General features: G+C 42.1%; 1 protein-coding gene across 1 annotated transcript; it reads left to right on the top strand.

The window, feature by feature from the left end:
- The first annotated feature begins 250 nt into the window (after positions 1 to 250).
- RPS21 (ribosomal protein S21) lies at positions 251 to 3,959 on the top strand. The gene is made up of 6 exons (XM_026092931.2): positions 251 to 401; positions 627 to 715; positions 1,956 to 2,019; positions 2,967 to 3,038; positions 3,658 to 3,713; positions 3,897 to 3,959. Exons 2-6 carry the CDS (start codon positions 666 to 668, stop codon positions 3,904 to 3,906), a joined length of 252 nt encoding a protein of 83 aa, XP_025948716.1. The 5' UTR covers positions 251 to 401; positions 627 to 665; the 3' UTR covers positions 3,907 to 3,959.
- The last annotated feature ends 9,694 nt before the right edge of the window (positions 3,960 to 13,653 follow it).

Below are 13,653 nucleotides of genomic sequence, written 5' to 3'. Positions count from 1 at the left end.
GTACTCCAGCTCTCCTAAGCTCCTCCCTGCTGCGGAAGCTGGCTGGGTTGGGGTCGCTTTAGGCTATTTTCAACGAGGTTTGGGTACTCAGCGGGGCTGAGCTGCTCGGGGTTTGCAATAGCCTCCTGCTCGTTGGGCTCTGTGAGGTAAAGAACACGAGAAACCCCCGTGTTAAGCCCCTGGTTAAACGCCCCGCGTGCCCTACGCGCCCTCCTGTCAAGGCTGTTCCCGCCCTCCTCCGGGGCGCGAGGGGAGGGGCGGGGCGAGGGGCCCCGCGGCGACCGTTTAACGGAGCAGTGCTGAGGCCCCGCCCTCTCGCGCCGCCGCCGCACCGGAAGCACTCTGCCGCCGTTCCGCTTCCGGGGCCGCGCTCCTTCCTTTCCGCCGCGGGCTCGCGCGAGGTAGGCGGCGCGGGGCGGCGGCGCTCGGGGGGCAGCGGTGGCGGCGGGGCGCGGCGGCCCCTGAGGAGGCGGGGGGGCGGCGGGGGGTGCGCTTTGGCGGGTTTCCGGGCGGCCACGCGGTCGGTTGGGGGGGCGGCCGCTCCCGGCAGGGCCGAGGCGGTAGCCGGTGGGAGCGGGGCCCGGCGCCCGCCGGGACGGCCGCCAGCGCTGCCCTGCCTCCCTCAGGTGTCGCCTGGTGCCTGTGCTCGGCGTGAGGCGCGCAAGATGCAGAACGACGCCGGCGAGTTCGTGGACCTCTACGTGCCGCGGAAATGGTGAGCGCTTCCCGCGGGGCGGCGGCGGCGGGGGACTGCTCCCTCCACCCCACCCCTGGTGGTACCGTTACCGGAGCACGATGTGTCCAAGGGCAGTTCCCACACAACAGTTAACACCCTGGCTTGGGGAGCAAAGTGCTATTTTAACACGCGGTGAAAAAATCACGTCAGTGCTTTTCTTCCTCCTGTTAATTTTCTTTATGTACCATTTTATACCAGTTTCTTTGAACGAGATTAACCACGTTTCTCATTTACCGCCTATTCACCACCATTGCACTAGTAGTCATCGATGCTTTGGTGGGGTACCGTAGTCTCTGTAACATGAATCTGTGGTTTGTGTGCTGTGTCTGAATTGATATGGTTTAGTCTGAAAGTTTTTTATTTCCATACTTCGGAGGAAGTTTAGGTAATAAATTTAAATTCCTTTTCAAAGCACGTATAAGCATTTCTTAAATATCTTAAATAAAGTATGCTAACTTGAGACTAAAGTCATCGAAGAGAAAGTTGAACTGGTTCTGCTACATAATGCTTAACCTCACAGTGGCAGTAACAGCTAATCTGCAGTTGCTTTTAGGGGAAGTGCACATGTTCATAGCACTGTAGCATTTGTGCGTTAAGAGTGCTCAGTCTGAACCTGTTAAGTTGCATGTTGCCTTGATAATGCATCTGGAATGTAACATTGAGATTATAGCAAATGGACAGTGAGGAGCTTCTTGTAAACACGTTTATTAAATTTAATAAAGTTAACAGCATACAAATGGCTTATTTTCTAGTCACTTTCAAAAGTAAATGTTTCTTAAAACATGTGATTTCTTGGAGAACTGACATTAGACAACCTGAGGTTCCTTTGATAGCTATAACAGCTCCTAATGAAAAAGCTATAGAAATTGCATTCTCATCAATTACTCTAATTGCCCTATTTTTTTGCATGTTAGAAAAGCTTCTAATTCTGCACTTGTCTTGAAGACCTGTGCCAGTGTGTGCACTGCATAGGAAGCAACTGGGCATGTAATGGACAAATTGAAGGAGTTAGGAGGCAACTTAATCGTAATACTACCAATGCTACCAACTTAACCATAACACTGCTCTCCTTTAAAGGGTCTTAAAACTGCATTTTAATTTTCTGAACATTGTCTGGAATGTCTGAAACTTTGACTGCTACTGTCAAAACTTCTTGTGCAGCTTTAATTTCTTGTAGATTTGGTTTTAATAGTCTGTTCGTTGTCATCTTATTCTTCAGCTCTGCTAGCAACCGAATAATTGGTGCCAAGGATCATGCTTCTATTCAGATAAATATTTCTGAGGTAAGTTTTATAATGGAAATACCTGATGAGAAAGCTGTAACTTCAGCTTTGGTAGAAGTTAGGAAATATAAAAGGTTGTTCACTCAGCCTTCACCTGTGTATAAAAAAGTACAATTCTTAAGTCTTTCTTTGAGTGTCCTGTTTGTTAAATTTATATTCTTGCTGATCTTCTGTGTTCTTTCTAGCTTGTCCAAACTTTAAGAAAGATGTAGTTTCGAGGGCAGGAGTCTATTTCTGTTCTACTTCACTTAACTAGGGTGCCATCTTCTGTGTTTTGCATGCCGTGTTTGTGTTAATACTTAACGCTGCCGCTCTTGATAGATGACAGATGAGATTGCTTGCTTTTTTCTGTGCAGCATTAGCATTTCATTAGCTCTGTATTTTGGGTTTTATGTGCTTAGAACTTTACATGCGGAGTGCTAGCTATTTATATTGACTTGGTATTGTATATTTGTTTCTTGTTTTGTAAATAAAGAGTTTGTTCTTGTCATAGTTGTGAGACCACAAGTCTACATTCCCATATTTTAAACAACTGGATCTCTTGAGTTATCTCTTTGACTTAAACAGCATTTTAAAAATAATTTTATGATTTCCTGTAAATGTTAAGGCAGATACTTTTCTTGTTCACTGTGTTTCCTGCCTTCAGTGATCCCTATTTCTTTCTTTCAAAAGATCAGAGGTTAGCAGAACTCAAAAACAAAGCCATGAAGTATTATAGGGTTCACCACAGGGTTTAATTTCACAATCTTTTCACGGTAAATTTACATTTACTCTACAGTTCTTTTTCTAATTAAAGTATTTGCCTTGGATTTTTGTAGCTTGCAGAAAAATATATTTGCAAAATCTAACAAGCAGCTTTCATCTTTGAATGCTTTGCAAGTGTCATATAACTTTCTAAGAATTCTGTAAGAATCTGTTTGTGTAGAGTAACTTGCTTGTAATTACAGGTTGACAAGGTAACGGGCAGAGTCAATGGCCAGTTCAAAACATACGCCATTTGCGGAGCAATTCGTAGGATGGTAAGTGTTTTCTTGAGCTAGGAAATGATAGTGCTCCCTTTGATACTGATTAGTCATTCTTGGGATGCAAGTTTTGCTTGCAGAAAAAGATAGGCCGTGTATAATCACAGAAAGAGGAAGAGTTTTTGTGTCTAGAATGAAGTGAAGGCACTTTGGTGGGATTGTAAAGACAAGTTGAAAACAAACATTCACTTGCAGAATCAGTTTCTTCTAATGTTTTTTTCTCAGTTCTTTAGTTTGGAGAATTATGTATGTTTCTCTTAAAAAAAATAAAATAGAAGTGGAATTTTTCCTATACAAATGTAACAAGCTACTGATATCTTTGCTTTTTTAATCTTTTGTTTGTGATTACTAAAGTTTGTGCTCTCATACCTTAAATTAGCATTAAACAAACATGATGTGGAGCTTCCCAGAGTTCATCGGAAGCTTTTTTACTCAGAAACACATCTTGTTAGTATAAGTGTATATTCTATCAAGCTAAGATTATTTCTTTTTCTACAGGATGACAGAGAATTTAACAACTTGTTTTAAAAATGCTAATCGGCACACATAAAATGCAATGATCTTACTTCTCTGTCTTTTTAATGTGGCCCCTTCAGAATTATCTTTTTTATTAAAGGGGGAATCGGATGACTCCATTCTGCGTCTGGCAAAAAATGATGGAATTGTTTCCAAGTAAGTATGTTTATCTCATCCTTGATAACATTTGCAAGGATGATTTCCATACCCAAACCTAAGTTCTAGGATGAAAGTGTATGCACTATATTTATAGGATGCTTATACAGTTGGTCAAAAACATTTACTCAAGCTGTTGAAGCATACTAGTTTGTAACAGTGTTTGTTTCTTTTCTTTTCTAGGAATTTCTAACTGAAGAAACTCTGGTATGGAACATGTGATGTAAAATAAACAGTTCAAATCTATCTTGTGCTCTGTCTTTTGTTCTGATCATAACCATTATGGTTTGCTGTCAGCTTTCTTTTTTCTTTTTTTTTCAGATTTAAGAAGTCTTGCAGTTGTAGCTAGTCTCCTTTCTCGATCTGTAATGGCACATTTTTGCAATGCAGCAGTCTTAATTTGGCCTGCTATTTCACTGGAAATTTGCACAGAATATGGTCTATAAGGGGATTGTTTTGGCTATGGTATCAAAATTTAGCATCTTTTTTCACTTGACAGAGGCTTACAGCATGTATTCTGCCATTGACACTCAGGCTCTAAGAGAATTATTAAAATGTAGTTCATGAACTGTCTTATCAGAAATGGTTGTTTTCTTGGCATGCTAGCAGATGGGTTGCCATGTGAAAGAGACTGTTAAAGAAGGCTTTATCTTTTTTATTTCTGTTTTTGAGCTCAGTGTTGAAAGCAAGGAAATAATTTGATGAGAAATAACTGAATATTTGGCAAAATTTTAATAAATAGCTTGATAGCCCTTTAATGGCTAGATAAAATTTTTGCTTGATGATGCGTTATTTTTAGTTATCTTACTAGCAGAACCCCGGAAGGGGGCAGGCAGTTTGAATGGGACTACGTTTGCTGATACTGCCTCTCTTATCTGCCAGTTCCCTGTCTCTGGCTAATTTCCACCACTATTAGCATAATGCACACCAAAGTTCTCTACCTTTTAGTTTGAAAAGGTTTCAAAATTTTACCTGTTGTACTTCAGGTGTTTGGTTTTACTTGGAACTGGTTAGTTTGTTGATGATAAGAATTTGAAGTTAAAGATTGTGAAGAAGTTACTGTGAAAGCAAAAATACCATTTGTTAGCTCAGACCACGCTGACACTCTTAAGAAACTGCTAGCTTTGCTAAGTCTGTGTCATGCATTAATTTGAGCTTCTAGATTAGAAATAAAGATACTGATTATTCTGCAATGCTGAGATCCTAGATGTACTGTGAAACTGAGGTGTATAAAAATTACAACCATCCTGATCTTGCAATACTGTATTCTAATATCTCTGAACTTGCTCTTGCTTAGTGTGCATAAATATGCCAGAAATACCTCATTTCATGATCTGTCTTCTCTGTAATGTTTTTCAGCTCTTCTGAATAGGCTTTTATATTTTAGAAATAAAGAGCTTTTCCCGAGGTGTTATAACTGGACCTTTGGGATTTTGTATATCAGCCGAGTGGGCTCTGGTGCCTTGGCCACTATATTACTACTTCCTTATGTCTTAATGGTATTAAGCACTGTATTTATGATGTGAATCCTCACTGTGAATAAGCAATACAACTTGTTTGTGTGGTTAGGAAAAACAATTACTGGCTATAAGAATCGAAAAGCTCTCTAGAAAGACTTTCTAAAAGAAAGAAAATCTTGAAGTTTAACATCTTGCCCTTCAGGATCCAGGTGTAGCTACCCCTATACACAAATTGTCCTTCAGACTGTGTTCTCATCTGTGTATTTTGAAGAATTTCTAAGAAAGGTTATATCCAGATTACAGAATTTTCACACCTGTATGATCTTCTGTTGGACAAAATGCCGGTAGTACAGAGACTCTTCAGCACTTCATGGGCTTGCACCATGTGTCCTCAGTAGGACAATGCATAGAACTACCACTGTTCAAATCTCTGGGTAGACCCTATCTTGTAGTTTCCTCGTGTGATGGAAATGGTTGTGGTAATGCTTTCCTGTTTATGCTGTAAGCAGTCTCCACCCAGAGCTAGTTACCATGTAGCTTATTTCTGATATGTTTGCAAGTTGCTGTGGATTCACGTGGGTGTGGGAAATCTAAATCTCTGAGTTCCCTCAGGGTAGTCTGGAATAGGGATATTACCACTTCCAAACTAAGGAAAAGGATAAACTAGTCCTATGTATAGTATCTTTCTCTGTATTTGTCTAATTCTTAGACATTTTGAAGTGCAACATACTCTGGAAGATCATGTCTTACGTTTTTAGCACTACATAGATATCTATTGAACTAGGCATAGTAAATCAGGTTATATTAATGTTTAATTGCAGTATAAAATATATTTTTTTAAATTTGAATCTTTTTTTCAAGGCAAAAACTGAAGTAGCATTTCATGTGCATGCTACTGTATGGATATACTGAAGTACATAAATAAACCTTTGTTGCAGGCGCAATTGCAGCAGAGAGAAGGCTGAAATCAGCAGGCTGCTATCCTTTTTTAGCTTAGCTATGAACTAAAACATACTTGGTTGCACATTCTGTCTTCCCACTGATAACATTTACATTTTCTAGCCCTTCTCCAAGCTGATAGAACTTAAAAAGATAAATAAACTCCTGTATGTTTCAAGTAAGCAGGAACTCAGTTGGAAAGACCAAAAAAGGCTTCATGTTGAATTCCCAATGCAAAAGAGGCACCTTCTAAATACTACAACCAAAAAAACCCGCCCCTTTTTTCGGACTTGCTGTCTTCTTGCATCAAAGTCCATCCAAAAGAAAATGAGACTGTTATTTGTGATTCTCCTGGAAATAATTCATTTTTCCAGCAGATAAATCTCAGAAAACACTTTCTGGAAAAACAAATACTGTCTCCAAACTGGAGAGAGTTAGGCTTGGCTTGTGTCCAGTCCTCATTACTTTCTTTTGTACACAGTAAAAGGAGATAAGTTTTAATTGGACTTGATCTTAAATGACCGACATATCTTAAATTAGCTGCTTCTGCCTTGGTGTTAGGGTAAAAATTTAAATAAAATCAGTAACTGTTTACTGCTGATAAATGCCTAGTTTACCAAAAAGTTTAAATATCGTTGACTTGTTTCTAATCCTCTGAGACTCTGTTCATCCATGTGGATTTCAGTGGAATTCCCCCATAATGCAAAACGAGCTGAGGTTAAAAGCTCAAGATGAACTTCAGGTCTCTCAAATGTCTTTTTGAGCAAAAAAAGTCCATTAGAATATGACTATGCCAAATGAAATGTATACTCTTGTCTTAATTGTGTATTTAAGAATTTAATTGTGTATTTAAGAATTATGCTTTAATTTAAAATTTTTCTCTGCTATGTAATATTGACGGCTAACCTATGTATTTCAGAAGTTCAGAAAATTGGATCGAACAAAACACTGATTTCTTTCAGAACAAGGATATGAAATGTTATGATGCCATATCCTAAAATGTGGTTCAGCTGGAAACGAACTGGTGCTATAACAAAGGGATCCTGAAGTTCACAGTCTCTTCACTGGAAAGAAATTGTGGAGCATTAGGTTTTAGAAAACTTTCTGCAGAATCATAACAAGGGAGAACATATGTCCCTTTAAAAATTAATTTTGAGTTGCATTTTCTAGTATTGTGATGTAAAATGTCCTTTGTTTTCCTGTGACAGGAATAGTTCAGATCTTCTAGAGCCATGAAAGGGAATGAACTGTACTTGTACTGTACAAGATGGACAGAGTTGCCCTTACATGGTTACACTGCACCCAGTCATGAAATTCTTTTCTGTTACTTACAAGGACTTGGCAGTGGCATCCTAAAGACATCTGATCTAACTGAGGCTATTTCAGTATCTTTGGCCAAAATTTTGCTGCCCAGGCAGAGCCCAACTGTCTACTTCTTAAAACACCTTCTTTTCTGCTAGGAGCTTGTGGATGTCTTGTAACACTGATTTGGTTTCTTTTAAGCCTAGACATTCTTTTAATGACCTACATGGTGTTGAAAAGCTGCTTTAGACAATCTTAACTGTAAGCGTGTCATGATCAGAGGTCTGGGGTTAGGAGACCTCTGTATCTTCTGTAGCTGGGGGCACAGAATTAGCAGCATTGATAACGAGCTTTGTTTGCAAGACACTGAACAGGCAAAACACTTCCAGGCTGGGAGCGGACAGCAGGCGCTGTGCTTCCCTGGCTCTGGTTGTGCTTTGCTGAAGAAAGGTATTGAGAGTTGTGACTTAAAAGAGGACTATGAGGGCTGGGGATGTGTTCAGCCTACGTGTGCGTCTGTCGTTGCTGCTTGCATGCTGCCTGGCGCAGGCTGGAGAGCGCGGAGCAGAGGCTGTCTCGCTGGTGCTCCCTACAGAGAGGAAGCCGGGATTGCTTGCAAGGGAGGCTCTTTCTGTTCCAAACCTCCGCAGATGCAGTTTGTTTTCTGAAAGCATGCAGAGGCACAGAGCTGCAGTGATTCTGTAGCTTGCTGAAAACCTGTCCAGAGGATTGAACTAAGCCGTTACACTAGATCTGGTAGCATTTTTGTTTCTCATTTGGCTGTCATGGAGGGCTGTCTCTTACCATCTCCTGTTTTGTCCGGTTGCTGTCACTCTTCGTGATACCCTGCGATAAAAACACTTCTCTGCTGCAAATATCACTCTGAATACGTTAAAGGTGGTTTTGGTTCTAGTTAATTCATCGATGACAGTTTGTGTTTAGGTATCCGAGAGGAGACAACTTCCCACATGTATGTTGGACTAACCAACCATGGAATAGCCATAGAAAACCAATTAGGCACTCCTTTCTGCTGGGAAATACGCTATTGCTTAATATCAGGCAGGAGTTCCCCTTGGCTAAATCCTCAATTGAAACTGCAGGTATTGGGATTTTAAGAGCTATTAATAAGGTCAGTGTGGTGTACTATGATGAAAAAGGCATCTTCTTCAACATCTATCTCAGATAGCATGCTGATAGGAAGTAAAGCAAATGTAGTCAGACTGAACCAAATGAATTCTCCTGCAGCGTACGCACCAGCGCTTTAGTCTGCCAAGAAATTCTGTTCTGCAGTTTCTTTTTATTGGACAAGAACTGTGCAGACAAGTAAGCATGTGCCTTTTCTGCTGAGAATTGGTGAACTTCAGTTTGGGGCTGCAAGCAACAATATGAGTTCTTTAAGCTGATGGTAATTACAAAGGAGAGTAGAATGGGTGGTATTAGATATGGCAGGGGAGGCATCTCTGGTGCCTTTAAAGGCAGATCCTTTCAGTGAATTCCCCTTTCATAATGACAGGGTGTTTTTGTTGGCAGTTCTGCTGATTTTTACGCTCTAGTCCTGATCAAGAGGTACAGATGATGGTGTAGTTAATAATAAAAATTTTGTCTTGTATGCTAAGCTCCTATAACTTATGGGAGACTTCAGTGATGCTTAATTTTTCTGTTGCACTTTTCCCTCAGTAGATCTCTGTGGGCCTTACTAAGAAGTGCATGTTTTTATCCTTGTTTTGCATCTGGAAAAGTGATGATGTCCTGGAAGTGAAGTGAACTTAGGTATGGTCATCCATCAGGCATTTGATAGCACCAGGAGTAAAACGCAGATCTTCAAGAGTCTCAGAGCTGTAAGTATATTATCCGTTAACTCACACCAGATGTTCTTTTAAGAAGACATAGCAACATCCTGGCGCAAATAGTAGATCTGCTGGGCTTTGATTTGAGATTATTGCATGGATGGAAGGAGAAGTCATACTTTGCATTTTGATGAACTAACCGTAAGCTGTGTGCTGGGACATGCCCTATCCATCAAGATTTAGCTGTTGCATACCCGGGTCTCTGATGCAGCTCTGCCTGAAATCAAGCCTTTTCACTGGTTTCATAGGGCACCAGAGCCCCAAGAAGCACCCTTGATCTTGCTGCAGCTATCAACACATACCAGAGTGGAATGTGCCAGCTTCCTGATATGAATCTAAGTATAATATTAGGCTGTCGGCCACTCCTGAAATAACTCTGTGTTTTGGCTAGAAGCTTTACCATGCATTAAGCCAAGCTTGTAATCTTACCATGACTGATATCTGAAAACAGGCAGGCTGTCGCGGAAGTGAGTTGCGATGTCTGTCAGGTAAGTAGGCTTGAACAAAAATGCTGAGATACGGTATGTTTTTTCATGAAATGTTTTTTTCATAAAATGTTTAGCACAACTCTCTATATGGTTTGATAGTTAGATGCTCTTCATGCTGGGAAATGTGATATTAGGCCCTTGGAAAAGTGTTTTAAGACTGCCGGGTTTTTTATATCTAAGACTGAATAAAAATAGCACTGAAAAATAAAGTGAGTACTGCACTGGGAAGGCGATAGGAAGTCATTGCTTGCAGCCTGTCCCTGCTTCATTCAGTGTTACTCCCTCAGATCTCTGCAAGGGCTAGAAGGGCTGAAGGTTTAATTCTCCCTCTGACCAGTTTGGTGCTAAAAGAAGGGGATTTACGTGTGTGTTTCCTGTTCTGGCCAATGGGAGTGATGCTTACAGCAAACTCCCTCTGCATTCCTGGCAAAATCGGGTCATTTGTGCTGGATCGCTCAGCCAGGCACCGGAGCCAGATCTGTGACTATACAGCCCACAGGCCGTCCGTGCTGAAGAAATAGTGACCTTAAAAACTGACACTGCAATTAACTTCAGTGTCTGCTGATGGGTCACTTTTGCTCCTGTCTTGTGTCTGCTCTCAAGCACTTGAAATCCATCACCCCAGCATTCGATACAGTTCATGGTAAACTCCAATTTGGAACAGTTTCCAGGCAGACCGGCCCAAATCTGGGGATCCAAGACTGCATGTACCCAAAAATAAGTAAATAAAAGGAAGCTAATCCCAGGTGGTGCCAACTGAAATGTGCATTACAAAGGGAAGATTAAGGAAGTGGATTTCAGGCTGCAGAGTATATTACCCGAGAGGGGGGTTGATCACTGTAGCGCAGAGCTGCTATTTCCAGAAGCCCAGCACATCTTGACACAGCGCTGGCTTTGGAGTCTGCATCCTGTTTCAGACCGTAACTGAGCCAGGCCTTGGATCGTTTGATCATGGAGGGAATGGTGTCTTATCAGGCATCTTCTGGACAAGTGATAAAGTGATTACTGTGATTACTGAAAATTTTAATATTGAAGAAGCTCATACATATCACAGTTCTGTATGTGGTCATGTAAAATCTCAAACTATGTCACTTCATCAAATATATTGTGGCCAATGTCTGTTCTGTTACTCAACCCTCATTGATTTTAGTGCCTTAAATAGAAAAGGGGGGGGGGGAGGGTTGTGCTGATTTCTGCTGAGCAGAGAGCTGTTTGCTGTTGTGCTTCCCTCCAAGTGCACATCACAGGCATTCAGAAAAACCAGAGCTCTGAGGCCAGGGCCTGGCAGAATTTACCTATCTCTAAAATGAATGTGATGGAAGAAGTAGCAAACTTCTAATTGATTTGAGGGATGCTCATAAAATGTAATGTTAGTGAGGTGGTGTTGTTATTTGAACTACCATACAAGGAATATATTCTTTAAAGATGATCTCTAATAAACTCGGTGGAGTTGAACCAGAGGCAGATGTCCTACCTTACTATTTTATCATTGGTTTTATTCTTTATTCACCAGGGGAATTTTGCATCACCTGTGAATTTTATGGACATGCAGGTAAAATAATTCAGGTATCTTTTCCCTTTTGCAGAATCCTGTGCTATTTAAGGGGGCAGGACATTTCAGGGGGTTTCTTTTCTTCCTTTAGCGGGTGGGTAATGAGAGGGAGGGTCACATCGAAGCTGAGTACTGGAAAGAGTGACTCTGATTTACAGTGCCCTGCAGTTTGAGATAACGCCTCTGGTATTTTGGGAATCCAAAATGCAAAAAGTAATGCAAGTGGGGATTCTGTTCTGAATTACCCATTTCTTGCATCAATAACTGGAGCCCAGGATTCATGCGCAATGCAGAGGACTGATCATTGTGCAATCTACTGCTTCTCTAAGGCGCTTAGCTGTAGCTGCCATGTTTGCTGCTACCTCTCTGGTCCAGTCTAACGACTTCTCTGGCGCAGTCTAAAGACTTCTCAGGCCCCTCAGATCAATAGAGCCTTTACGTATATTCACAGGACACCATTAGGTTTAGGTTCCCATCTTCACAAAGTTGCAACACGATGACAAAGCTGCACCAAGCAGCGTCCATCAGTGCTCAGAGCCAGGAACACAACAAACCAAGTGGAATTCCAGCAAAGGGGGCGGTAACCGATTCTAGCTCCAGATAGCGGTTGTTATCAGAGAAGCTCATAAATCCACCCAATTTAAACAGAACGTCATGCAGCATCCCGTTCTGCATGGCCTGTCGCCTCCAGGGAGGTACAGCTGCTTGTTCTGATCAACAACTTCCATTCTCAGTCTTTCAGGTTCCCCAAAGACACTATTTCCTGGAAAATGTTTGTGGGGGTGCTGGTTCTGACTGTCTGCATGACCTTTGGGAGAAGGAGGAAAACATGTTATCGTTTGAATAAACATGCCCGTAACTACTGTTTGGCTGTCACTTGGAAAGCTAGGACATGCACTCATGAATAAAACAACATATATTGGCAAAAACAACTTGCCAGAAGTATGGAGGGGTTTTAGCAGTGGAAAACGTTGACTTTGGGTTCTGATTTTCTAGACAAAAGTGTGTGTTGGAGTCTGAAAAGTCTCTGTTAAGAAACGTTGCCAATGTCTCTCCTGGCTCCTCTGTTAGATACCTAACAGCCCTTGAAGCGTGACCCTGCAGATCGCATCACCATCGCCCTGCGGTGTCATCGCTGGTGCCGCAGAGCCACGCTGCTTGGTGGCAGATGGAGCTTGAGGAGGAGACAGGAGGCAGCACCGTGGTAGTCTGTGCATCTTAGCTCTGGTTTGGCCTCAAACACTTGTTTTCAGGTACTATGGCTTGACAAAAATGAGGCAGACCTTTGAGGAGGGGGGAAATTCAGTTTTTCTTGGGAGGAGGGGAACAGCTTTGATAGAAAATTATGGCTCTACTGTTAAAAATGATGTAGATGCGAGAAGATGAGCATCCCCAGGAGAAAGTATTTGGTCCCAGTCAGTGTTAGGCACTGTGTCTGGCAGGACTCGGCTCTTAGGGACTTCTCAGCAGCTCCTTCCTGCTACGTGGAAGGAAAACCGAGTTGTGTTGTAGTTGGCCATTGGATGTGGCAGTTATTAGTGGGAACTGGAGAGAAGCGTGACCTTGCTGTTAGTCTAGCAACTGTATCAGGAAATACTCTGTAGATTTAACTGGGTCACATTTTGTCTTTCCTCTTCCAGCAAATGATACTCTAGTTTCTGATACACCGGTTTTGAGTTGTTTGGGATTTTTTGTGTTGTGTGGTTGTTTGGGGTGTTGTGTTGTGTGGTGCGGTTGTTTTGGTTGCTTTGGGGCTTTTTTGTTGTTTGTGGAGTTGTGTAGTTTTGGTTGTTTTTCTCTCTTTGTCTCTGTGTCGTGTGGGGTTTTTGGTGTTTGGGGGGGTTGTGTGGTGGTTTTGGTTGCTTTGGGACTTCTTCAGTTTTTGAGTTGTGTGGCTTAGGGATTTTTTGGTGTTTTGTATTTTGTGGTTTTGTCTTTTCTGTGTTATATAGTTTTTTTAATTTGGGTTTTTTTTCACGGTGTTTTGCCTGTTTTCATAGTTGGGCTGGTTTGGGTGGTTTGGGGGTTCTTGTGTTGCGTGGCTGTTTTGGGCGAGGCGGTGTGGCCCCCATGGTCATGGCTCCAGATCACGGCGTGGCCTCGTAAAGGCTGCTGGGAGGCCTTGCCCGGAGCAGGGTGCTGGGGTCAGCTCTGAGGGACCTGGTGTTTTGGACGACCCCGCTGCACTCACCCCACGAAGAGGAGAGTTAGGTATGAACCAGTGGGGCTTGGTGTCTATCAAGCAGATGCATCAAGTCTCCATGGCAGACCGTGGCGTGGAAGGAGGTGGGCAGGCTGGTTGTCCTGCCTACCAGTTGCAAACTGGTATCCCAGATGAACAGCTCTGGGGTG

This window comes from Dromaius novaehollandiae, chromosome 16, assembly GCF_036370855.1.
Source record: "Dromaius novaehollandiae isolate bDroNov1 chromosome 16, bDroNov1.hap1, whole genome shotgun sequence".
Taxonomy (NCBI): domain Eukaryota; kingdom Metazoa; phylum Chordata; class Aves; order Casuariiformes; family Dromaiidae; genus Dromaius; species Dromaius novaehollandiae.
The sequence above is the reverse complement of the archived record's forward strand: the minus strand, read 5'-3'. Positions and strand labels throughout refer to the sequence as shown.